The sequence below is a fragment of the Carcharodon carcharias genome, chromosome 12 (genome assembly GCF_017639515.1).
Source record: "Carcharodon carcharias isolate sCarCar2 chromosome 12, sCarCar2.pri, whole genome shotgun sequence".
Classification (NCBI taxonomy): Eukaryota; Metazoa; Chordata; class Chondrichthyes; order Lamniformes; family Lamnidae; genus Carcharodon; species Carcharodon carcharias.
This window is the reverse complement of record NC_054478.1, coordinates 91,112,372-91,139,550: the sequence shown is the minus strand read 5'-3', so window position 1 is coordinate 91,139,550 and position 27,179 is coordinate 91,112,372. Positions and strand designations below refer to the sequence as shown.

At 41.1% G+C, this 27,179-nt stretch overlaps 1 protein-coding gene across 3 annotated transcripts in view; it reads right to left on the bottom strand.

The window, feature by feature from the left end:
- Nucleotides 1–1,849: 1,849 nt before the first annotated feature.
- Nucleotides 1,850–27,179, bottom strand: part of dnajc10 (DnaJ (Hsp40) homolog, subfamily C, member 10) — a 76,442-nt gene continuing 51,112 nt past the window's right edge. For 2 of the 3 annotated variants that reach the window (XM_041201369.1, XM_041201368.1), the window contains exons 16-23: nucleotides 26,757–26,858; nucleotides 26,509–26,664; nucleotides 23,890–24,023; nucleotides 16,535–16,588; nucleotides 15,560–15,707; nucleotides 9,841–9,963; nucleotides 6,904–7,029; nucleotides 1,850–3,689 (exon numbers count right to left, since the gene is read on the bottom strand). In XM_041201369.1, coding sequence (XP_041057303.1) covers nucleotides 3,678–3,689; nucleotides 6,904–7,029; nucleotides 9,841–9,963; nucleotides 15,560–15,707; nucleotides 16,535–16,588; nucleotides 23,890–24,023; nucleotides 26,509–26,664; nucleotides 26,757–26,858 — 855 coding nt within the window. In that variant the 3' untranslated portion in view covers nucleotides 1,850–3,677. The remainder of the gene's footprint in view (nucleotides 3,690–6,903; nucleotides 7,030–9,840; nucleotides 9,964–15,559; nucleotides 15,708–16,534; nucleotides 16,589–23,889; nucleotides 24,024–26,508; nucleotides 26,665–26,756; nucleotides 26,859–27,179) is intronic. The other variant, XM_041201370.1, reaches the window with a different exon arrangement.

Below are 27,179 nucleotides of genomic sequence, written 5' to 3'. Positions count from 1 at the left end.
GTTGAGGACTTGGTAATGGTAGTCAAGAAGGAAATATTTGGTTTAAAAGTCAATTTAAATTTGTATTCAGGCTTGATGATACATGGCTTATGTAAATGCTGATGAAGTCAGTTAACCTGGAAACTACCACAAAGAAAGCTGTTCATTAGGCTAAAAGTCAGGGAGAACCAAGTTGCAAAAATATGGACGACGAGCAATAGTTTACGTTCTTGTATCAACAAGTGTCAAGGACAAGCACATGTGATGGCACTTTGAGGGGCTGACTGATTCTGTTTGGTGTTTTGTCTAGATTTCTGGAATGTTAAGAATTGTTTGTGCAAAATATTCTTCCAGCCTATTAGAGAGTCACCTGTAATGTGGGTTTTGATGGTTAAATATAAATTAAGCAGCAGCATATCATATAGCATTTGGTATACAGGTATAGCTGATGTCATTCATGCCTACAAGCTACCACACAAAAACCTGGAGAAAACAGCCCTGGAGTCTTAACTTCCAAACTCAAAGTACAAAAAAAAAGATGCAAAAAGAAAAAAAAAACTTTTTCCTGAACAAAATGTTTGAAAACCAAAACAAAAATATCTGGAAAAATTCAGCAGGTCTGACAGCATCTGCGGAGAGGGACACAGTCAACGTTTCGAGTCTGTATGACTCTTCAACAGAACTAAGAAAAAATAGAAAAGTGGTGAAATATAAGCTGGTTTTGGGGGGGGGGGGGGGGGGGGGTGGAGGTGGGACAGGTAGAGCTGGATAGAGGGCCAGTGATAGGTGGAGATTGCCAAAAGCTGCCATAGACAAAAGGACAAAGAGGTGTTGAAGGTGATGATATTAGCTAAGAAATGTGCTAATAGGTGACATTAAGGGTAGAAAGCAGGATGAGCAAGGTACAGATAGCCCTAGTGGGGGTGGGGTGGGGGGAAGGGATCGAAATAGGCTAAAAGGCAGAGATAAAACATGGAAATACATTTAAAAATAATGGAAATAGATGGGAAAAATAAAATCTATATAAATTATTGGAAAAAAGTGGGATCGGAAAGGGGGTGGGGATGGAGGAGAGAGTTCATGACCTAAAACTGTTGAACTCAGTATTCAGTCCGGAAGGCTGTAAAGTGCCTAGTCGGAAGATGAGGTGCTGTTCCTCCAGTTTGCATTGAGCTTCACTGGAACATTGCAGCAGGCCAAGGACGGACATGTGGGCATGAAAGCAAGGTGGAGTGTTGAAATGGCAAGCAACAGGGAGGTCTGGGTCATGCTTGCGGACAGACTGAAGGTGTTCCGCAAAGTGGTCACCCAGTCTGTGTTTGGTCTCTCCAACGCAGAGGAAACTGCACTGGGAGCAGCGAATGCAGTAGACTAAATTGAGGGAAGTGCAAGTGAAGTACTGCTTCATTTGAAAAGAGTGTTTGGGCCCTTGAATGGTGAGGAAAGGGGAAGGTGTTGCACCTTCTGAGGTTGCATGGGAAGGTGCTGTGAGAGGGGGTTGAGGTGTAGGGGGTGATGGAGGAGTGGACCAGGGTGTCCCAGAGGGAACAATCCGTGCGGAATGCCGTCAGGAGGGTGAAGGGAAGATGTGTTTGGTGGTGGCATTGTGCTGGCCTTGCATTGCCATAAGAAAACAGGTCTTCTGACGGCACCCCAACAGTAAGGTGATTGCCTACAAGGCTGCAACAAGTAAAAACACACCAAACTGAAGAGACACGCCTTCAGCAAAGGTACCATTCAGTGCCATAAGGCCACCACCACAAAGTATCGTGCAGAGGCTAGTCCTAGTGAATCTATTTATTATCAACTTGGTGGTGGGCCTGTAGTGTGTGAAGGAGAATACTCAAATGAAGAATCGGTAACATTTATGAACCATACTTCAATTTTATTAAACTATAACAATTATAGAAACCACCGCAAATGCAACAATTACATAAAAAACCGTAACTTTTCCAGTATTATTCTTTCTGAATTTGTGTATGAATGGATAGAGTTTGTATACTCCCTGGAACAAAAACTAGAATTTTCACTGGAGTTTCCTTTTGGTTGTTTTTATAGCTATTTTTAGCACTATTGTGACATAAAGAATGCATCTAAAAGTATAAAAAGTTAAAATGTAGGATAATTTAATTTGGTTGACTTGAATCCTGCAAGGGCTAACTAACACTATACTGAAGTGATTTAAGGCATGTGTAAACTTTCAGTTAGGAAAAATTGCTTATTCAGCATGTCAATTAAACAAGACCAAAACCAAAAAGTAAGACAAAAAATTGCACTGGACACTTATGAAGTAATTCACAAAATAGTTAAAAGTTCATTAAGGTCAGTTTTTGCCCAATATAAAATATCAGTGACTTTTCCCTGAAGTACAGCTGCAATACATCAAAATAAACACCCAGGTTTATTTTTTGAATTGCTTTATCAGTTTTCTATTGAAATGCATCAAATTTCCAAAGATTGACAACACCTCATTTTGAAGAATGAAAAACACTGAAATCTACATTTTTTCATGGAGATCATTAAGTACCACAAAAGCCAAGAACATTTCTTTGTTAGGAGAGATTTTCCTGCACAGCAAGAAATAAGAGTTCAATTCAAGAATCACTGTCCTCTTTCACTACACGAGTCTTAAAACCATGTCAGAAAGTCCAATGCTGCAGTACCCTTACAATTAAAATTCATTATTATACAACATTATGCATTAGTTGACTTTCAAATGTCAAATGTTGGGTCAGATTAACTAGAATATATATACAGACAATACATTGCAACAAAATATACCTTGAATTTATTGGAAATGGCCACAGTTACAAATGCATTGGTTGTTCAATTTGTAAGGAGTGTTCACTAATTTTGCTCAGGCCTTAGAGTAAAGTTATTTCAAAAACATTAAATAAGTAAACCATATACTGGATACAATTCAACAAAACCTGCAGTACATAAAGAAAACTGGTACAAATTTAATTGGCTTTCACTAGCATCAGCAAAATTATGCACTAACGTGCAATATTTAAAACTCATAACTATTTTATTCATTCTCCTAAAAGCTGAAAAATCTGGTATGCTCCAAAACAATGAAAGGGCATCCCAGGTCACTTTACTGTATATCAGAGCCCACGCTTCTTGTTTTAGAACTCATGCACAAGTCAAACTTCCTTTGCATACAAAGCAATCTTATCCACATAATTTATATCATCAGTGCATAATATTACCAGTGATCCTTTCAACTTGCTACTGTCAGCAAAACAAATTACAGCAGAGAGAGCTGGAAGTGAGAAGTTTAAATTTCCCAATTCATTTACGACGTTAACTGGAGTGATGCTTCTCAGAGTGGAAATACTAAATGTTCAAAACAGACTCTTCAGAAATATGTTAATCTGAGATAGCAGGCCAATAGATGTCAAAAATACCATTATACATAAAATTTCAAAAATATGGAGTTATCATGGAAACCTTCACCAGCTTGCCAGAGAGGAATTTACTTGTGCACATCATTCTACCGTTGTTCATCTAATTTTACTTAAAGGTGAATAACCTAGTTTATAGAATGAGTTTTATTTCATATTCCATAACCAAAATGGAATACAGTTTGTTGTTAGAATTTATTATTTGCTTCATATATTTCGGATTATAGTTGCTGATGTTATTGCTGATTTCCAGTTGAGTGTGCGGCCTCTGGAAAGCAATGTGCATCAATTTTATAGTTCATCCTGAAATAGGGAAAAAAAGATTAGAACCAATACAAGGAAAGCTACTTTATCTAAAGGCAAACAAAAAACAGATCAAATGCAATTAACAGATGGAGTACATATTCTTCAACATGGAACTTGTAAATATTAAATATCTTAAAATATAAGATGAAAAGTTTCTTGGGTTCATGGACTCACCTTTGGTTTAGGGTTAACCAGTTGGCCTCGGAAATTGCCAATCAAACATGTATTTCAGTCATAACTAGTGACAGCTGAGCTAAAAGAATCTATGGCAATTATTCTCTCTTAGAAATGGTCAACTCAAAATCAGTCATTTTGATCTCAATTTAGTCTGTCTCATGCTCTTGACAGCATTCAAACATCGGGGTAATTAATCAGAATCACTGCATAGGTGATTTAACAATCTTTCCCGGGATCAAAAAGATGAAAAAGTTAGGACAAATCGAAAATAGCTATTAAAGAAATCTCAGTACAACGAATATAATCACTTCCAAGTCACACATTCATAGTGCTGGATTAAACTTCTGGAATTTACTAACACTATTGTGAGAGCACAATCGCCACAAGGACCACAACAATTCAAGAAGGCCCCACTATTATGTTCTCAAGGTAACTAGACAAAGGCAACAGAAGCGGCCTTGCCAGCTTTTCTCATATCTGAAGAACAAATAACTTGAGAAAAAACTAGATCTGAGCTTGTGATGCAATAGAACTAATTTATTTTTACTTTTCTTATTCAGTCGTGGGATGTGGGCATCACTGGCTAGGCCAGCATTTATTGCCCATCCCTAATTGCCCTGGAGAAGGTTTATAAAGTCGGTTTACTTTTCAGAAAGATTTTTTTCTGTTCAACAGGAAGGCAGGCACTAAAATATAATAATCCTCTGCTTGGAAAATTCACACTGGGTTGACCATTGCTGCAATATAAAACAGGTACTTCTAATATCAGTCACAAAGAAAGATTTGTTCTCTATCACAACTAACAGGAACTCATCTAACTTTCAATGACCTCCTCCTCAACAACTGGAATCTTATGGTAATTTAAGTACAGAGATAACCAATTATGAACCAAAGTGGGCTGCTAGATCACAACTATAAACACGTCCCTCATAGTCAAGGCCATTCATCTCTGGTGTTCACAATGGAAATAATCATTGTCTTATGTCTTGTTAACAGTATCAAACAGGGTTCTCTTGATGGATCAGTGACGTTGAGCTGTTCAGAACAAGAAAGTTTCAGGTTCCTGCAGCATTTAAAAAAAATGTTGAGGCATTTTCCCATGTTAAAGGTGCTATATAAATGCAAGTTGTTATTTGACATCTTGTGTACATGAAGCAAATTAATCTCAACCAAGGCATCGATATTGCCTGGATAGAAAGCAACACAATTATGAAATCTCAAAGGCTGTCACTCTTCGTCACTGTCTAGTTACCCATATCAAACATATACATGTATAGATATGGGATAAAGACAGTATTTTGCTTCATCTGATTCCTCCCATGATCAGACATTTTGTAACACTGACCATACCAGAGGAATGGTCACATGAGCAGATACTAGAGAGCTCTGGGGCAAATAGGATTGAAATGCGTTACAGGTCACTGTTTACATGAGGAAGAAGAGGTAGTAATTGGCGAAAGACAGGAAACAGTATTAAATTCTGTGGGATACAATCTTTAATATTTTGCTTAAACTAATTTAATTAGTTTATATAACAATAGATGCAGTATTCTATCGCAGGAGAATACAATGCTGAAAAACATCAACATCGTGACCTGGCAACTGGATGGCACCCATTTTTCCATAACCTATGCAGTATACTTATGTGAATAAGTTCAGTTAATTTTTTACATTGCATATGTTAGTTGACCAAGTATAAAAATGTGATTCCCTCCCTTGCTTGAACAATTCAAGTCATTTCATCGGTGATGAAGCAATTCCAAAAACATTGTCTTGAAAATTTTTCTTCCTTTTGGTTTTTTATCTCCCTCAGGCGATAAAATAATTTGGGAAGGAATTATGAAAGTCTAAACGGAAGCTTGATGGAAGATATCAGTCAATGAGCTGAATGCCCTACACTAATTCCAAATTTACATGGTTATATGCAAGTTTCTATGGGCCTGAACTTCCTCAGGGTGGCAATCAGAGTCAGATTGCCACTCCTCTCCTAGTTACTTACCTGGAAATTCAGCTGCTCCTTTCTTGGTTAATATCTGACTCAGGCTGGGTGAGAACTGTGAAGGGCAGAAGGCTCCTGAGGCTGTCAGTCGAGAGCTGGAAAGTCGGAGGTAAGGAAGCCATGCCCCCGTTTTACAGCACTAGCTGCCATAAAGCAGGCAAGTTTAAAGCTCCAGTAGAAGTCAGGGAGAAGGTTAGTTTGTAAGGTAAGTGGGTAGGATTGTTGGGGGGAGGGGTTTGGGTGGTCAGTAGGGGGGTGGGTTTCGGTCGGGGGAGGGGGCATAGGTTAGTCGGATGGCCATCAATTAGTGGGTTGGGGTTTGCCTGCTCAGTAGGGTGGGTGGGGCTTGGGTGGTCAGTTGTGGGGGCGGGCACAGGTCAGTTGGAGAGTTGGAGTCCCATGGTGGGTCGGGGGGTCAGTACTATAGTTACCCAGGGGTTAGAGCTAGTTTTAATTCTTCTAACTTTTCCTGAGTAGCTCGTCTGGTAAGACAGTCAGAACCATCTGAAGTTTCCGACTTAAATTGTACTTTCATTTGGTTCCAATTATAAGGCAATTGCCCAACGGAGTTTGAACTTCCCAGGCAATTGCTGGGCAATCCTTACCTGGGGTCTTCCCCAGCCTGCCTGTGGGGTATCTTGCAGTTATGATGCCTCGGAGCTAGGAGGTTATGGGCCAAAGTGCTGTTTGCTTTAAGTAATATATATATATATCCATATTTTCATCCACTTAGAACAAGCTACATTTGTTTGCACATTATCCATTATATACAACAGAGATTCAACTGAAACTGGTTTCTAATGTAAATTAACAACGTGGTTAGTCACCAAAGACTGTATTGATCAACTGAAATATTTTTAAATTTGATTAATACACTATAATTTGGTGTGGGGTTAATTTTAGAAAGTAATGAAAGGAGATTGATGATATTGGCAAGTAATGGAGAGCTTCATTCTAATAGAACATCCATAGAAAGGCAAAGAACTGTTCAGCTTTTGCAAACTAATCTGCACTTTCAAAAAATACAAACAGTACCTTAATTACCTTTTTAGCTGAAAACGTGTCTTCTAACTTTGGTTGAAGTTCCTCTAACCGCTTTCTCAGCAACTGCGATATCACTTTGGCCTCTCTACTATTTATATATTCTCCTGCAGCATTTTTCTGCAAGGCAAAATCATGATATATTTAGTAAAAGCAAAATCATACATACTTGAGAAAAATGAGACAATTGAAAATTGCTGGCAAGATGATGTTTGTAAGCACTGTGGCATGTGAGGATGGAAGGGAAGTCTTTGCCTCATCCTGCAAATTCCCATGTTCATCAAGCCACGAAGGGGCAGCACTCAGAGGCAATGAATTTGCCCACATGGACAATGGATGAAGAGGCAGGGAATTTTAATGTTTTTTTTAAAGACAAAGTTAAAACCCCCTCTGGCTCACATAAAGCATTGGTAGATGTCTATGAGTAAGTAAGATGCATTTCTTTGGGTGTGCAATGGTGTAGGAGGTGCAGGGTGGAAAAAGGCAAAAAAGGTCAATGTAATACTTAGTGAGCCATCTTTCTCTGTCTAGTTTGGAGTGTTGACAAGGTCAGGGATTGAGAAATAAAGCAAAACTAAAAATGAAAATCTTCTGATTAAGGAGCTGGATCTTGTTGCAAAAATAATGGCAGGTTAACAACATATGCTATTACTAAAATGCAAATCAGCCAACACTCCAGCAGATTAAGAGATAAACCATGGGCAGAATTTTCTGCCTGCCGGGCGGGTGGGCCCGACTCAATCGCCAGCGGGCGTGGAGCTGATCACTGCCAGCAAAGCAGGCTGCACCGACATTTTATGTGGGCGGGCCAATTAAGGCCCGCCCAGTGTGACGTTCGCCGGGAAGCGCTATGCGCTCCCTGTGTGGGCGGGGGGGGGGGGGGATTCCCTAAAAGCGAGAGTGTGCTCTTTCGCACATGCGCACGAAAGAACGCACATCTCCCTGAGGCTAAGTGCTTTGAAAAATATTAAAAATAGAAAAAAAAACTTCCCTTACATGTCCCCTCATGTGACAATGTGACATGAGTTGGGACGTGTTCATAATTCACAGAACAACTTTATTACAATTTTTAAAACCCTGCATGAAACCTCATCCCACAAGTGGATGAGGTTTCAAGTTTGCTCTATTTGCCGCCGGGGCTCCTGGCCGACCCACCAACCTTAAGTTTGGACGGGCAGGTCCTTTAATTGTTTAAATGATCCTGTCAATGGCCTCAAGTAGCCACTGACAGGTTGGCAGGCCCGCAGCTGATTTTGCTGCGCCCCGCATTCCTGAAAATTTAAATGGGACGGGATGACATTGGGGGTTCCGCCCAACGTCATCCCGCGTCATTTTAAGCGTCGTCGAGCGGGCCCCGCACCCTGCTTGCCGTCGGCAAAATTCTGCTCCATGAGCTGTGAATCTTCAGAACTTGCTGGTCCATTTACTTCGCACAAAAGGTGTGTCACACTCAAAGTTAGGGCTAGATTTTGTTTTTAAATTCATTCTTGGGATGATTTATTCCTCATCCCTAATTGCCCTTGAGAAGGTGATGGGAAGCCATCTTCTTGGACCACTGCAGTCAATGTGGTGTAGGTACACCCACAATTCCAGGATTTGGACCCAGCGATAGTGAAGGAGTGGTGTTTTGTTCCAAGTTAGGATGGTGAGTGATTTGGAAGGAAACTTTCAGTGGAGGTGTTACCACGTCTGCTATCCTTGTTCTTCTAGGCGTAAAAGACATGGGTTTGGAAGGTGCTGTCGAAGGGACCTTGGCAAGTTGCTGCAGTGCATAGTGTAGATGGTACATGCTGCTGCCACCATGTGCCAATGGTGGAGGGAGCGAATTTAAGGTGTTGGATGAGATATTGATCAAGATGGCTGCTTTATCTTTGATGGTGTTGAGCTTCTTGAGTGTTGCTGGAGCTGCACTCATCCAAGCATCACATTCCTGACTTGTGCCTTATAAATAGTGGACAGGGTTTGGGGAGCCTGGAAGTGAGTTACTCACTGCAGAATTCCCAGCCTCTGACCTGCTCTTGTGGATACAGTATTTACTTGGCTGGTCCGATTAAGTTTCTGGTCAAAGGTAACCCCTAGGATGTTGATCGTGGAAGACTCAGCAATGGATGTCAAGGGGAGATGGTTACATTCTGTCTTGTTGGAGAAGGTAATTGTCTGGCACTTGTGCGGTGAAAACGTCACTTGCCACTTATCAGCCCAAGCCTAAATGTTGGCTAGGTCTTGCTGCATGCAGACAAGAACTGTTCCAGAATCTGAGGAGTCGTGAATGGTACTGAACACTGTGCAATCATTAGTGAATATCCCTAGTTCTGATTTTCTGTTGGAGGGTAGGTATTTGATGAAGCAGATGAAGATGGCTGGGCCTATGAAACTACCTTGAGGGACTCCTGCAGTAATATCCTGGGACTGAGATGACTGGCCTCTGACAACCACAACCATCTTCCTTAATTCAACTGAACAGTGTGAATACTATTTTAATGATGTGATAATTGTTATTGCAATGAAAAGGGACTTTTCTGGCCTGGAAAGTGAAAAATTAAACTGTTCAACCTTATTTCTGATCGAAGTAAATTGTTGTAAAAGATTTTAAAAATGTCCAATTTAATTATCCCCCCCTACTTTTCGTTTGTTTCTTTTTTTTCTCTCTCTTAATCTAATCTTTCTTACCCTCTTTCTGTACCTGACTGGACTGAAATTCACGTGCCTTCTTTTGTTCCTTTCTCAATCTTTAGTCTCACTGGTTAAGGAGATACACTGTTGGTCCCACTGCTTACTATGGTCTCAATCCAGAAGCTCTCACCACCCTGTTATCAGCTCGCACTTCCCGCAAGTTATGGTGCAAAAGATCTTTGACCTGAGGGTGCAGGGAAAAGTCTAATGGCATGCTCTGTATGTCCTGTTCCAGCAAGAAATAGCCCAATTGTTTACCTTCTTTTTTCCTTGGAATGGATAGAATTTGACTGTAGGGTAAGCTCGGATGCCAGCTGTTTGGCAAGTATGTGGGTTATTCTGACAGTCCATCTTTCCTGCTTTTACTTCACCTTTGATTGACTGTTTAAAAAAGACAAATGTATTTAATGTACAAAAGCAAAAAGACTACAAATGCTGGAATTCTGAAACGTAAACATAAAATGCTGGAAATTTTCAGCACGTCAGCAGCATCCGTGGAGAAAGAAACAGAATTAATATTTCTGCGTGATGACCAATCACCAGTTCCTAACAGTATTAAATGGATAGTGTATGATCATTTTCTTTACTTCCATCGATAACAAAGCTAGCTGTCTAATTAGGCATACAGCTTAAAAAAAACACAATTTTGCACAATTTCCAAAGGAAGCCCTGCACTCTACATTTCTTCGAGTATACTTATTTGTAACAATCCCCATTGTATTGTTAAAGTATCACTGGGCAGTTAATTTAAGAGTCAGCTCACAATATATGAAGGTAATTATCAGCTATTTTGATAATTAATAGTTTTCTTACATACACAAGTACCAACATACTATAAGGCATAGATACAACAAGCACTCATGCTGAGTCAAAGTTCACTTTCAATGAAAAGTTGAGTAATTGCAATTTAGGAAAATTGAGATTTATATCTAGCTGCAACCAACATTCTGTCCTGCTCAATGAATATATTTTTAGTAAATATTCATGAAACTCCCTAAGCAAGAGGGATAAAGACAGCTGATTGGACTGGGAAAATACAAAAATGCAGTCCAGCTGTGAGAAAATTAGCATCCATGTTGCGCACATAACTTTATTAGAAATGTGGGACAATTCTTAAGATATTTTCACATTTGTGGAATTTTCAATAGAAAAAAATATTTGAAAGTTTGTAATGCAATCATTTTTACGTCAACTATAACTCCCTTTATAATTGGTGTGAACTGCATACATTAATAATGGATGGATAAGCAGCTCTCAAAACGCGTTTATAACTGTGGATATTGCTACAGCCTATTTTGGAACAGTAACCTTTGTTTTTACGCTTGGGGCGGGATTTTGCCCTTGGCGGGCGGGTTCGGCTGGGGCAGTCAGGAAGCTGACCACCGCCCGTGATCGGCACCGGACTGTGATCTCATGCTGGCGGGCCGATTAAGGCTCACCGAGCGTGAAATGCGAGCAGCAGTGCTCAGCACTGCCTGTGCCGGGGTGGTGGGGGTGGGGGAGGAGGGCCGTGGAGCCAGCCGCACGCGAACTTTGCACGTGATATGAAAAAAAACTTTTAAAAATAAAAGTGCAATGAAACATGTCCCCTCATGTGACTCTATCACATGAGCAGGGATATGTTATTAATGAAAAATTAAAGTGTTCATTTTTTTTTGCTTTTGGAAACCTCATCCCACCTGCGGATAAGGGTCCCAAAAAATTGCAAAGGCCGCTTGACCTTTTCACCTATCTGCTAACCATTAGGCTGGCCTTAACAGGCCTTTTAATTGTTGGTGGGTGCATTGCCAGCTCTGGCACGTGTCTGCCAACCAAACTATCGCGCAACTGTGCATTAACGTCAGCATGCTCGGCCGACATCAACGCGCGTCATTTCACACTTGAGCGGGTCGGGCGCGCGCCCACCCGCTGAGCGAAAATTCCTGCGCTTGGAGTAAGAAGGCAGATTCTGCATAAAAGTATACCCAGATGGCTATAGAGTCTGATAAGGAGTAAGCATACAGTGGTGACTGCCTGTTATTTACAAAACAGAAATCTGCTCCCTTGTCTGAATGGCAGAATTATAAACTTGTATCTCCACTGATCTATAATGCTGCTGGTTTTCTACAACTTGTGCTTGTTTTATATCATTCATCACAATCCACGAAGGGAAAACCAAATGCTCGCAGGCTTAATGAAATTGCAATTTCGGCTAAAATACACAACCCAAATTTCAGGTAGCCAAAAACTCAAGGGGCTGAATTTTGCCATCAACGAGTTGGGGGAGGGGGGGGGGGGGGGGGGGGGGGGGGGGCTCGCTGACGCGTAAAATGACGCGGGATGACGTCGGGGGGTGGGGGGAGAACCCGTTGTCATCCTGCCCCATTTAAATTTTCAGGAAGCAAAAGGGCCCGCAGCAAAATCAGCTGTGTGCCCACCGACCTGTCAATGGCCAATTGAGGCTATTGATAGGATCAATGAAACAATTAAAGGACCTGCGGGATGAGGTTTCATGTAGGGATTTAAAAAGTTTAATAAAGTTTTATTGTAATTAATGAACATGTCCCATCTCATGTGACATTGTCACATGAGATGGGACATGTTAAGGATTTTGTTTTTCTATTTTTAACCTTTTTAAAAAGTGTCAGTGATCTCCCTGAGGCAGCACTTAGCCTCAGGGAGATGCATGCTCTTTCATGCACATGCACGAAAGAGCACACTCTTGCTTTTAGGGAATCCCACCCCCCCACCCCCCCGCATAGGGAGCGCTTGGCGCTTCCCGCCGGATGTTACACTGGCCCGCCCATTTAAAATGGCGGCTGGGCCTGCTTCTCCTGTGGGGATCGGCTCCCCGCCTGCCGGAGATTGCCCAAGATATCTAGGGAAAGAAAGGTGTGTTGCCTCTTGCTTGAAATTTTTTGCAAAACAATATTATTCCTGGTAAAGCTTTTGGTCTTTCCACACCATCCTTTTGATAAAATGAGGGAAGTGTTACAAAGTGATGTCTCTGGTTTACATCTGTATTGTTCAGTGAGTGCAGCAAAGGACGGTATATGAGATTGCAAGGATGGGTTAAACTTGTCCTATTTAGCACTTTACTTGGAAATTGAATTTATATTATAGCCCTGTCTTGATTGCGGAACTGTTTTTACTAATGAACACTAACAGTAAGTGAGAGATATATTTAAAATGCAATTTTAGATTGGGTTATGGTAGCTCAGTGGTTATGGTACTAGGTAGTTCCAATCCTATCATGGTATGCTGTGAAACTGAATTTAATAAATATGGTAATCCTCTGCACTGATAGCATGGACAAAAAATATGAGGAAAGCTCATCAGAAAGATGAAAGGTCATCATAAACCTAACCAGCTCACCACGTCCTACAAGGCAATTAAAGCTTCCACTCCTCAGTTTGGCCTACACATAATTCAAGTGCTATATTATGTGGTTAATTATTTTTCCTTCAGGGTAACCAAGGATAGGAAGTAAGTACTATCTAACCTGCATCATCCACATGCCAAAAATAAATTTTAAAAATTTTTCCATTGCACTTTGAGTCCCTTATAAATTGCTAATTTGTAAACACTCTTTTATTCAGCATCACAGAATTGTTACAGTGCAGAAGGAGGCAATTCAGCCTATCGTGTCTGCACCAGCACTCCGAATGAGCAACTCATCTGGTGCTACTCCCCTGCCTTCTCCCTGCAACCTTGCACATCCTTCCTTTCCAGATAACAGTCTAATTCCTTTTTGAATGCCTTGATTGAACCTGCCTCCGCCACACACTCAGGCAGTGCATTCTAGACCTTAACTACTCACTATGTGAAAAAGCTTTTCCCCATGTTGCTTGTTTCCTCTGCCAATTACTTTATAACTGTGCCCTCTCATTCTTAATCCTTTCACAAGTGGGAATGGTTTCTCCCTACCTACTCTGTCCAGACCCCTCACAATTCTGAAAATCTCTATCAAAATCTCCTCTTAACCTTTTCTTCTCCAAGGAAAACAGTCTCAACTTCTCCAAAATATCTTCATAACTGAAGTTCCTCATCCATGGAATCTTTTCTGTACTTTCTCCAATCTTTTCCTAATGTACAGTCCCTAGAACTGGATGCAGTACTCCAGCTGAGGCCAAACTGTTGTTTCATACAAATTCAGCATAATCTCCTTGCTCTTGTACTCTATGCCCCTATTAATAAAGCCTCAGATATTGTATGCTTTATTAACCGCATTCTCAACCAGTCCTGTCACTTTCGATGACTTATTATACCCATATATACACATGTACACCCAGGTCCTTCTGCTCCTACAGCCCTTTTAGAATTATATCCTTTATTTAATATTGTCTCTCTGTGTTCTTCCTACCAAAATGAATCATGTCACACTTCTCTGCATTGACATTTATCTGCCATTTGTCCACACGTTCCACCAGCTTGTCGATGTCCTTTTGAAGTTCTACACTATCCTCCTCACTGTTCACAATGCTTCCAAGTTTCATATTATCTACAAATTTTGAAATTGTGCCCTGTAAACCAAGGTCTAGGCCATTAATATGTATCAGGAAGAGAAAAGGATCCCAACACTGATTCCTGGGGAACTCCACTATGAATCTTCCTCTAGCCTGAGAAACATCCATTAACCAGTACTCTGTGTTTCCTGTCACTCAGCTAATTTTGTATCTATGGGCAGGATTTTTAGGTCGGAGTGAGAACTGAGAATTGCTGGGGAATGGACCGCTGCCTGCAATCGGCCCCCAACTGTAATTTCACGCTGGCTGGCCAATTAACGGCCAGCCAGTGTGAAACATGCGCTGAAATGCTCAGCGCTGCCAGGGTGGGGGCGGGGGGAGGGCGGGCGATGACATAAGCATGGGCATGTGGGAGCACAGAATGAAAGCTCCCTGAAGGCAGAGAGCTGCCTTAGGGAGATGAAGAATTTAAAACCAATAAGATTTTAAAATCCGTAAAAAAATGTCCACGCATCAGAATCAGTCACCTGGAGCTACACATGAAAATTCAGTCCATACATTTAAAAAAAAATTAATAATGGAAACCTCATCCCGCCCTTGGATGAGGTTTCATCAAAATGCAAAGTCCACCTAGCAGATTCACCTGTCCGCCAACCGCAAGGTTGGATGTTCCACGATAAATCAGGGACAATTGGAACTTTGATGGGCTTAATTGCCCTCTTAATGGTCGGCGGACGCACTTCCGAATTTTACGCCCACCCACCAACTGAAATATCATGCGAGCACGGGATGACCTCGGGACGCTTGCCCGACGTCATCCTGCTCTATTTTACCCTTGAGCGGGTCGGGCACGTGCCTGCACGCCGAGCTAAAAATTCTGCCCATGTTGCTGCTGTCCCTTTCATTCCATGAGCTATAACTTTGCTCACAAGTCTGTTGTACGGCACTTACCAAATGCCTTTTGGAAGTCCATGTACACCACATCAACAGCATTACCCTCAATAACCTTCTCTGTCACCTTTTCAAAAAACTCCAGCAAAGTAATTGAACACGATTTTCTGTTAAATCTGTGACTTTCCTTAATTAATCTGTATTTGCCTGTGTGATTATTAATTCTGTCCTGAAGTTTCCCCACCATTGAAACTGACTGGCCTGCAGTTGCTGGGTTTATCTTTACAACACTGTTTGAATAAGGGTATAATATTTGCAATTCTCCAGTCCTCTGACATCACCCTTGAGTTTAAGGAAGATTGGAAAATTATGGCCAATGTCTCTGCAATTTCCACTCACTTCTCTCTCCATATCCTTGGATGCATTTCATCTTTTAATAGCTTTAAAATAATTTTATATGTTTATAAACTTAATAAATGCTTTCTGTAAGGTACACATATTGTCTGTGCATTTGTTTTTGCGACACTTCTCTCATTTTGTTAAAATGATGTTGTAGAAAGCCCAAAAGCTTCACCAGTAATAATGGCGTTTTCCAAAAACATTAAGCACACCTTTATAAATTTTTACTATATAATATTTACCTTAGCTAGAAGTTCAAACTCTGGAGCAAAGTTCTGGCAAGGGCCACACCAAGGTGCATAGAAATCAATCACCCAGTGGTCCTTTCCTTTTAGTACTTTGTTTGTAAAGTCTTCTGGTGTTAATTCTATAGAGGTTTGTGGAAGAAATCTGGGTAAAGAAGAAAAAGATAAATTAAGTGAAAGAAGTTGGTCAAATGAAACATTGAGGGTAAAACAAAGGAATGTTTTCAACAGTTCATTGCCGGTGACATTTTGCCCGTCACTCAATTGCAAGCAGAGTTACATGGGGACTGCAGTGAATCATTCCATTCATTTCCTTGAGCTTGCTGCTTCATATGATCAGATTGCAGCTGATCTGTATCGCAGCTCCATGTAACCACCTTTGATCCATATCCCTAATAACTTCACACAAAAAAAAAACCAATTGATACCGGTCTTGAAATTTCAATTTACCCTCAGCATCCACAGCTTTTGTGCAAAAGGAAGTTCCAGATTCCACTATCCCTTGTGTGAGAAAGTGCTTCCTATTTCGCACTTAAATTGCCTAGCTTTAATTTTAAAGCTGTGCTTCTTCCTCCAGATTCAACCCAGAGAGAAATAATTTCTCTATACCCTCCCTATTGAATCTCTCAATTATTTTAAACATGAGTGGATTACCTCTCAAGCTCTCAAACTCAAGAAAATGTAGGCAACACTTAGACAAATAATACTAATACTTAAACCCTTTAGCTTTAGTATCAGAATCTGTTTGCAGCTCTATAAGGCCAAAACTGTCTGCCTGAGGATACATAAATGCAATTTCTGAGAATTGTGACCTTGACCGGTTTCCACTGTTATTTGAAGCACTACAGCACTAAATTCCCATCTTTAACCATTAGCTGGTTGCTGACTAACAGTTAAGCATTTGAATATTTTAACTCTTGTTTTCAAAATTTGCAATATATCTTTACATTTAACCAAAACATGGAAACTTACCCCAATGCCCAAGACCCAAGTGACTCCGCATTCCTGGACCAACCAGAATAGCTACTGTGGGGGGAATAGGCAACTGTTACAAGCTGCAACTTAAACCAAACAATGGAAACAAGTTAAAAGCAAAATACTGCGGATGCTGGAAATCTGAAATAAATACACAAAACGCTGGAAAAACTCAGCAGGTCTAGCAGCATCTGCGGAGAGAAAAAAGTTAACGTTTCGAGTCCATATGACTCTTAGGAGTTAAAGAGAAGTAAAAATGTGATTAAATTTATACTGTTTAATGGGGGTGGAGCAGGTGGTGAAGCTGGATAGAAGGCCAGTGATGGGTGGAGGGAAAGGAGAGATTGCCAGAGATGTCATGGACAAAAGGACAAAGGGATGTTAATGGTAGCGGTACTGGCTAAAGGAGGTGCTGAAGGTGGCATTAAGGTCAGAAAGCAGAATGTGATTAAAGCAGGACAAGGGTAAGCACTCTGGAAAGAACAATATGAACCAGTGACACTAAAATAGATGGGAAAGTTAGTTGCAATGAAGAAATAAGAAATTTACAAATGGATATGGATTGATTAGGTGAATGGGCCAAAATTTGGCAGATGGAGTTTAATGTGGATAAGTGTGAGGTTATCCATTTTGGTCGGAAGAATAAAAAGACGACTTATTATTTAAATGGAGAGAAACTTCAGAATGCTTCAGTGCAGAGGGATCTGGGTGTCCTCGTACATGAATCGCTGAAAGCTAGTATGCAGGTACAGCAGGTAATAAGGAAGGCAAATGGAATTTTGGCATTTATTGCTAAAGGAATAGAGTATAAAAGTGTTGTTGCAACTGTACGAGGCATTGGTGAGACCGCACCTGGAGTACTGTGCGCAGTTTTGGTCCCCTTACTTGGGAAGGGAAGTGGTTACATTGGAGGCGGTTCAGAGGAGGATCACTAGATCGATTCCAGAAATGCGGGGCTTGTCTTATGAGGAGAGATTGAGCAGTTTAGGTCTATATCGCTAGAGTTTAGAAGGATGAGAGGAAATCTAATTGAGGTATATAAGATGCTAAAGGGGATAGACAATGTAGATGTGGAGTGGATGTTTCCCATTGTGGGGCATTCTAGAACGAGAGGCCATAGTTTTAGGCTAATGGGTGGTAGATTCAAAATCAGAGATGGGGAGGAATTACTTTTCTCAAAGGGTCGTGAATCTGTGGAATTCACTGCCTTAGAGTGCAGTGGATGCCAGGACACTGAATAAATTTTAGGAGGAGTTAGACAGATTTTTAATTAGTAATGGGGTTGAAATGTTATGGGGAGAGGGCGGGAAATTGGAGTTGAGGCCGAAATGAGATCAGCCTTGATCGTATTGAATGGCGGGGCAGGCTCGAAGGGCTGAATTGCTTACTCCTGCTCCTAGTTCTTATGTGACAGATGGCTCTTGTGGGGGTGGGGCAGGGGGAGAGGATGGTGGTGGGAAAAAACATATCTTTTTTCCTTTTCCAAAGGATTACCCCTTTGTCCTTTTGTCCATGACATCTCTGGCAATCTCTCCTTTGCCTCCACCTATCACTGGCCTTTTACCAAGCTTCACCTGCTCTACCCCCCCCCCCTTAAGTAGTATAAATTTAATCACATATTTTACTTCTCTTTAGCTCTGAAGAGAAAGTTTTGAAACATTAACTGGTTTTTTTTCTCTCCGTTGATGCTGTTAGACCCTGCTGAGTTTTTCCAGCATTTTCTGTTGATGGAAACAAGTTAGTGTACTTAACTGGAGTTCACATTGTTTTTATTATTCAATTAACAGAAATTGTTTTGCTATTAGTCTGGGGAATTAATAATGGAAATAAGGAGATGGCAGATGAATTGAACAGGTATTTTGCATCAGTCTTTACTCTAAAAGGATACGAGTAACATCTCAGAAATGGAAGGCAGGGAGGAACTCAAGAAAATTACAATCACCTGGGAAGTGGTATTGAGCAAACTGTTGGAATTGTGGGCTGACAAGTCCCTGAGTCCTGATGGACTTTAGCCACCTCTTTTAGGATGGTGAGATAGTTGATGTGTTGGTTTTAATTTTCCAAAATTCCCTAGATTTGGTGACAGTCCCATTAGATTGGAAAATAGTGAATGCAACTCCTTTATTCAAAAAAGAGAGAGAGAAAGCAGGAAACTACAGGCCAGTTGGCTTAACATTTGTCAGAAGGAAAATGTTAGAAGCTATTATTAAAGACATTATATCAGGGCACTTAGAAAAATTCAAAGTAATCAGGCACAGTCAAGATGATTTGGTGAAAGGGAAATCAAGTTCAACCAACTTTTTGGAGCTCTTTGAAGAAGTAACATGCACTGTGGATAAAGGGGAACCGGTGGGTGTACTGTACTTAGATTTCCAGAAGGCATTTGATAAGGTGCCACAGTAAAAGTTATTAAGGAAAACAAAAGTGCATGGTGTAGGGGATAGAAGATGGATAGAAGATTGGCTAGCCAACGGAAATAGGGACTAGGCATAAATGGGTCATTTTATGGTCGACAAGGTGTAACGAGTGGTGTGCCACAGGGATCACTTGCTGCGGCCTCAACATTTTACAATTTATATGAATTACTTGGATGAAGGGACCGAAGGTATTGTTGCTAAATTTGCTGATGACACAAAGGTAGGTAGGTAAGTTATGAAGAGGACTTAAGGAGGCTACAAAGGGATATGGGCAGGGTAGTTGAGTGGGAAAAGATCTGGCAAATGGAGTATAATGTGGGAAAATGTGAAGTTGTCCATTTTGGCAGGAAGAATAAAAAGGGAAGCATATTATCTAAATGTTGAGAGATTGCAGGACCTCTGAGATGCAGAGGGATTTGGGTGTCCAAGGTAGTATGCAGGTACAGCAAGTAATAAGGAAAGTTAATAGAATGCTATCTTTTATGGTGAGGGGAATTGAATAGAAAAGTAGGGAGGTTATGCTTCAGTTATACAGGGCAATGGTGAGATCACATCTGGAGTACTGTGTACAGTATTAGTCTCCTTATTTAAGGAAGGATGTAAATGCATTTGAAGCAGTTCAGAGAAGGTTTACTAGACTAATACCTGTAATGGGAGGGTTGTCTTATGAGGAAAGGTTAAACAAGCTAGGCTCGTAGCCACTAGAGTTTAGAAGAGTAAAAGAGGCGACTTGATTGAAACATACAAGATCCTGAGGGGTCTTGACAGGTTGCATTTGGAAAGGATGTTTCCTCTTATGGGAGAATCTAGAACTAGGGGCCACTGTTTAAAAATAAGGGGTCACCCATCTAAGACAGAGATGAGGAGACATTTTCTTTCAGAAGGACCCGAGTCTTAGGGATTCTCTTCCTCAAAAGGCAGTGGAAGCAGAGTCCTTGAATATTTTGAAGACAGAGGTAGATATATTCCTGATAAGCAAGGGGGTGAAAGGTTATCAGGAGTAGGCAGGAATGTGGAGTTGAGTTTAAAATCAACAAATCTTACTGAATGGCGAAGCAAGCTCGAGGGGCCAAGTGGCTGACTCCTGCTCCTCTTTCGTATGTTCGGATTAGGTGCAGAACAACTGATGTCCGACATAGTTGCCCATACTTGACGGGATTTTGAACTTTTTGACCCAGAACTTTCAATCTCTGAGAGTTCATACCCCAGAGGATGCACCGGGGGATCCTCTTGGAAGTCCCCATGCAATTGCCCTAGAAATTTAAGCTTCCGATGAGCGATTACCCTGCACTGGGAACCACCCAATACTCCTTTTTAAATAGAGACTTTGGATGGATCCAACTCTCTTGGCAGAATAGTAACCCAGGAGAAGTTAGAAGGAATAAAACCATCTCTAATTCCTGGGTAACTATTGTACTGACCACTCTCCTGAGCCCCCACAGGACTCCTGACTACCCTCCTGACCCCCTGACTACACCCCTACTACCCCTACCACCCCCAAGATGACCCTTCAGCACTCCGGCTACCCCTTCGCCCACCCAGACCATCCTACCAACCACCCCCAACCCCAGAACTACTCCTCAACTCCCAAGCACCCTCCCCAACCTCCCAACTAACCCACTCTGGCTACTCCCATGCCCCCCTCAACTAGCTAGTGCCATATAAAAGGAGGTATGGCTTCACTTCCCCTGATGTTGCTGCCTTGCACTGGAAAGATTTGGGAATCAGGTGCACTGCACATTTCTCACGAGGGCTGGGAGAAGAGCGGGCAAGGAACATGCAGCTCTTGACATGGGTAAGTAAAAAGGAGTGGAGTGGCAATCAGGCTGTGATTATCACTCCTCGGAAATTCTTGCCCGTTCTTTCCAAATAAAAAAGTTTATATGTCATCAGCTTTTCTAGATACGAATCTGCTCCTAAAGCTAAGATTCCCCCAACTTTGACCCAAAGAGATCTGCTCTCATATTTAATCTTATTCCACCCATCCCTAGTTCTATATTAGGGATGTCTTGCAGGCCACAGACCTGCTGCAAGCCTATGTAGAGAATAGTTCATCTCCTTCCCACACAAGAACCCCACCATAGCAACCTTGGATCTTTTCCAAACTTCCTCACAGATCCTGGATTTTCTCCAGCCTCCTCGTAAACTCTGGACATCACATCTCCTGACTCTAGATTTCTCAAAACATTGCTCCCTCTACCCTTACTCACTGGACTCTCAAGTTAACTTTTGAAACACTCCTGAAGCCACTCGACACCTGTCATCCACAGTGAGACATTGGATCAGAAGCCAAACTAAAACAAGTAGAAACAGGTAATTTTGACAATACAGTAAATTTATCATCTAACATCACAGTGGACACAGTCCATTCGTCTCTAGACTTCTGCCCTTACAACTGAACTATATTTGGTGCTATTAGTATGAACTCAGCCATAGTGCATGCAATGGAGCAGCAATATAGCAATCATCCTAGAATCGTGCAACTCTGCTCTCCTTCCCACCTCTTCCCAACCCTGCCCCGTGTCCCTCCTCATGACCTTACTTTAGTCCTACATATAACCTATTACCTAGCTCAGGCTCTTCAGTCCTCATCCTCCATCACACTTACTGAGCAGTTTCCAGCGCCATTTTCCAAACGTCACGCAAACCGCCCCATTCTGTAACACTCGCATTATCTCTACGCCTCCATCCAGGCCAATTTCCCAATCTCACCTACCTGTATTCTTTGAACACCCACCTAGTCTTCCCTCTTCCCTCCACCTCGCTGTTCCACATAATTCACTTGTCATGTTCCCCTGTAAAATTTCTCCTGACGCTCAAAAAAGTCTCTTTTCAGTTATAACCTCACCCTGGTGGAACATTTTGATATCTGAATGAAATGTTTAGGAACCGTAGATTTAAATTTAGGGGGTTGTGACTTGTTTTGCAGTCTGCCGGATAGTAAGCCTGGGTGGCTTGATTGTTAGAGGCCAAAGGAAGATTTAGATTATTTTACTGAGAAGGTGGTGCAAGGTATTTATGTTTTGGAGACAATGACACCAGTCTCTGAGTTTACAATTGATAGACTGAGTCTCCCAAAGTCCCAGAATGGCATTGAAGATACCATAGAGTGAAGAGGCTGCTTGGCTTTGTGAGCTACCACAGCTGGATATGGGAGGGAGATAGTCTCTATTTGATGAGATGCATTCTGCAGTCATCTGAGGATTCTGAGATTTGCTCTGGCATGTCAGGGGAGGGGGGTGGGGGGAATCATCAGAACAGGGTTTACTGCTGGCAGTGGATTTAAGCAACTCTGAAAACTGAGGCAAGCGCCTGGAGATGGTCACTTGAAATTACTACTCAGTAAAGTGGGGATATGGGAGCTCATTGGATACTGGGGGTAACTGCAAACCGTTTTGCTGTAAGGACTGTAATTCCATAGAAAGTGTGATGTGTGAAAGGTATAAAAGGGTAATATTCCTCTCTCTAGTTTAAAGGATTATCTGCCTACAAAAACAAAATAGTATTCAGTCAATAGTGCTTCTGGTCATTTGTTACAGTAACAGTTTAAAAACATGAAATGTTGTTGTGCCACTCTTTCAGAAGCTCAGCTCAGGGTCAAAGAAAAATTAAGAAATTGTGACTCATCCAGGTTTGGATAACTGAGGAGCTGTCTGACAAAGCAAAGGCAAAGAACGGTGGTAAGCTCTGGGTGTCATCAGTATACATGTGCAGCCTTGCATCATGTCTTTGGCTGAATCCATGAAGGGCAGCCATTCTCTGATTTTTCAGGATTCCACTGGTGATGATGTGGGAGCAAGAACAGAAGTCATTGCAGGAAAATTATTACAACTGGATAGGTAAGGGTGAAACCAGGCAAGGACAGTCTCACTCAGCTGGACAATGGAGGAGAAGGGGTGGAGGAGCATGATGTGGTCAACCATGTCAAAAGTTGCAGAGGGTGTAATTTTTGAATTTAATTAACATTCTGAAATTGTCTGTGATATGAGTACCCAGATGAGCCATAGCCTTCTGTAGCTGGAATGTTACCAAAACCAAGGCTATGTTTAGCTTCTTTCCGCATCTCCAAACACCTGTTCTCAAGAATATCAGCTAGTCCAGTGACCATCTCAAGCTAACTCCGATATGGTGTCTTGCCCAAACATGAGCTCAACTTCCTCCCCTATCTGCTACGTTATCAAACTGTTTTTTTTATACCTTCATATTATTCCCTGCTTCTGCTCTATTTCTCTCATCTACTGACAAAACCCAAGTTTATGCCCCAAATATTCTAAGGTTTGACTTTTTCCATGCCCCTCTAGCTGGCCTCCCAAGCTCCACTGGCTCTGGCCTCTGAAAAGCTATACCAATTCTGCCTGGCTACCTTCTCCATTATTTTCAAAACTTTCCCTACCCGGTAAATGTTTATAGGCCAGCAAAGGTCTTTCTCTGTCTCAATCTCAGAAGAACAAAAATATTACAACAGTGCAACATTTCTATTCTCAACAGTAACCAATCTTTTGGTCCCTGAATGAACGTATGAATTTTGTGCTGAATAATGGTAGTTGTGTGTTCTAGGCTTACACCCACTAAAATATAGATCATCCTAAAGTTAATACACTAAGACCCTTACAACCACCACAAAGTGTACATTTTCACCCCATTGGTCCAAGTTGGATTAATTAAATTTTCCAGAAGTGAAAGATGGTATGCTAATCCACTGTGCTACCCAGTCTTTCTTATACATTCATTATTTTGGGCAGGTAAGTAGGTATGTAAAACATATTCAACACATGCCTCAAAGTTAGCAGGAGTCCAAACCTGGAAATAAGTAAGGATTAGGTATTGCAAGCCGCATATAAGGCGTAACAATGGAGATCTTTGCAAGAAGTTAAATTAACTATGAATTATAAGTAGTTTAAAAAAGACAATTAAAGAAGTTTTTATGATACATACTGGTACTTGTAAGCATTATTAGTATTCAGTGGATAGAGTCGGATCTCTGGGTATGCCTGCACATGCTCTTTCTGACACATAGAGTAGTACTTCTGACAGTCCATGCTGCCTACGTTGACTGTTCCATTCAGCATCTACAAAGAGAAGCCATCTTTACTTAAGCATCAGTATGTAAAAAGTTTGGAAAATTTTGGCTACAGTGAAATCTACATGAAGCATCAGTTTTAGATGGTTGAAAAGTATTTATCAAAATACATAACTCATTGACGTAGGAAGTTTATTGACTTTCATTTAAGATGCTCACAAAATCTTTTAAACAAACATGATATATTTAATTGGAATTGCCAGGCTGAATAGTATCCCAAAATGTTTTTCTTCTTCTAATCTCCATGGAGAAGCTTGAATGAATGCCAGCTCTTCAGAACCTTCCACATGCCACAGGAAGATTTGATTTCCTGTCCTATTGGTCCTGTGAAATCATCTGCTTAACACTGCATACGTAATGTCTTGAGTGCCACTCTCAACTTCTCTTCACATGTACCAAAGTAAGCTTCTCCAATTCATTAATTGACCGTTTAAACAGCTTTGTTGAAACAGTTCTGTGCCTGGACATTGGCATTTGTTTAGATTCTTTATGAACTAGTCTGTTGCTTTTAAATTGATATGATAGTTGAGCCTATGAGGTGTAAACGTGACACATAAATTGTACGTGACCCTTTCAAGTGTGACTTAGGAACATAGGACTGTTAACAGACTCACTAAATGCTGACCTAAATGTATATATCAGGAAAGAACATGTGCAATTCCACCATTAACAACGTCATATCATTTAATGCAACTTATTTGATACAAATATTCACAATTATTAACTCTACTCAAAACCATTTAATGGCAAAGTGTGAAATAAAAAGCAATCAATCACATCGGGCTGGATTTTCATGGAAGAGGAGAGAAGAGGTCAAGTCAGGAAACTTTCCAACTTGGCAGACTCGTGTACTTCAAAAAATCCCTGCCCACCATATTTTTGTTTTGGAAAGCCGAAGGAAGGAAGGAGTTGGGCCCGCCGCCTCAGGAGGGAGGCCTGAGGCGGCAGCGGGCAGATGGCGAGGCTGGCAGGCTGGAACACCCACCTTTGTTGAGTGAGACATCTGCCCATTTGTAATGATGAATATCAGGCTTTCAAACACCCTGCCCACCCCACATGCCCTCCATGCTTCCTCATACTTCCCATGCCTTTTCATATATCCCCAGGCCCTGTTGAGATAAGTTATTCTATAGACTTTGAAACTCAGCCAAACATTCACAATGAACTCAGCTATCAAAACAACCCCTTTCAAATGGAAACAATGGAGGCTATTGAAACTGAGAAAACAGATGGCTATGTTTTTTTTCTAACTTACATCAGATGACCTGTTAAATCAAAGCAATCCAGAGGTAGGTGTCCGCTTTTTCTCTCTAGGTGAAAGCTTTTTCAATTTAAAAAGGCTCTGGGCACATAAATCACTTGAGATCATGACGCTACAGTCCCCAAGGACTGTTTTCTTCAGTTTGAAAGCATAGTAGCACTTTTCCCAATTGGAACAGTACTCTAATGCATCTCAACACTTACACAAAGTGAATCTATTCAATGGCCAACTTATCTTTACAGCAGAGGCCTATAATCAATCACTGCTTAAAAAAAAATCTAATTTACAATATAGTGTCCAACCATTAAAACCAAAAGTTTTTTTTTGTATTTCAAAGCCTGTCAATGAAAGAGTTTCAGGAGGAGGTTGCTTTTTTTTTTTGTACTGGCCACTTGGGACTGGGTCCTTCTGTGGTGCCATGAACCACGTCTAATAACAGGAAGGACTAAACTCCACTAAAATTGCGATGGGGGGTGGGTTTAAAATGCCTGGCCCCGCAATGGAGCCAGCAAGGGTGGTAGTGCTAGTTGCAGGCTGATGGCCCACAGCCATATCCCACACCAGCAAAAACTACTGGAAATGGGAATGGGGGCGGCACTCCTGGGATCAGGTCGTGTCTGCCTTGTTTGCCAATTTAAAAGGGCTCCCCATCTTGGCAAAAATCTGGTCATTGTCTTTTTTGAATGGAGGTGTACTCCATGCAGTCAAAATAAGCATATCCAGGTCAAATTTGGGCAATGCAATTTGTCAATGCAATATTGTCGTTTGGTGGTATAGAACTTGAGTATTGCTGAAAAAAAGAGACACATGCTATCAAAGCTTTTGGTTTTGTACTCATTAGGATAGCTCCCCTGCTATCCTGATGAGTGCAAGATGAAAAGCTTTAATAACATGTCTCTTTTTTCAGCAATACTGAATACAATATTGTATTATATCACTCCCATTCACTTCTGATGTAATTTTGGTCTAAGCATGCAATGAAATTCAAAATCAGTTTTCAACTGATCAGAATATATAAAACACTTTTCAAATAAGTTTGTACCATTTATTGAATAGGAAACTCATGTTTAGTAATGATCCATTTACTTTGGTTTGGGAGAAAATAGTTTGAAGCAAAGTCTTTCCACAGGATTCCTCAATTAAATTGAAAATCAGATCACAACATTCTCAGGTTACCTTTTGAGTGGGTGCAGAGTGAGAATACTTTTCTTACCCTGGCCATTCTCTTCCATTCTGGCATTAAAGCTTGGCAAGGGCCACACCACGGAGCATAGAAATCCACCATCCAAATTTCATCTTGTGCTCTCCTTCTAACTAAACCTTCAAAGTTGTCCGGTGTCAGTGCAACTACCGAGGGGTTTATGAGATCCTAATCAAAAGGTGAACAAAATAATCAATTAAATGAGTGGAAAAATTAAAAATAATTATTAAAGCAAATCACTGTTGTAAAAAACTTCATACCTGAATAAACTCCAAAAGTTCATCAGCTGTATGATGGCCTTCATATTCATGGACATTGGATTGGTTGAATATCAATGTTGTTGGATAAGCTTGGATACCATGCTAAAACAGCAATATGAGAATTATTAATCTTTAATTTAACTTTTTTCAACAAGCTAAATCTCTCCACAGAGCCTCCTTCCCCAAACTGCTATCTCTGTTTAGATTCTCCATTTGCATCCCCCACATTCCCTCACCACCCACCCATCCCCTCAATACTATATCAAAGCTCATTTTGTCCATAAGACCTACCTCATGCTCCCTTGACTCTATTCTCACTAAACTGAATATCCAACTTCGCCTTTCTGGCTCCAATGCTGACTGACACTATAAATGGGCTCTCTCCCTTTCAAAATCTTTAGCAAGATCTCCTTCCTGAAAAAA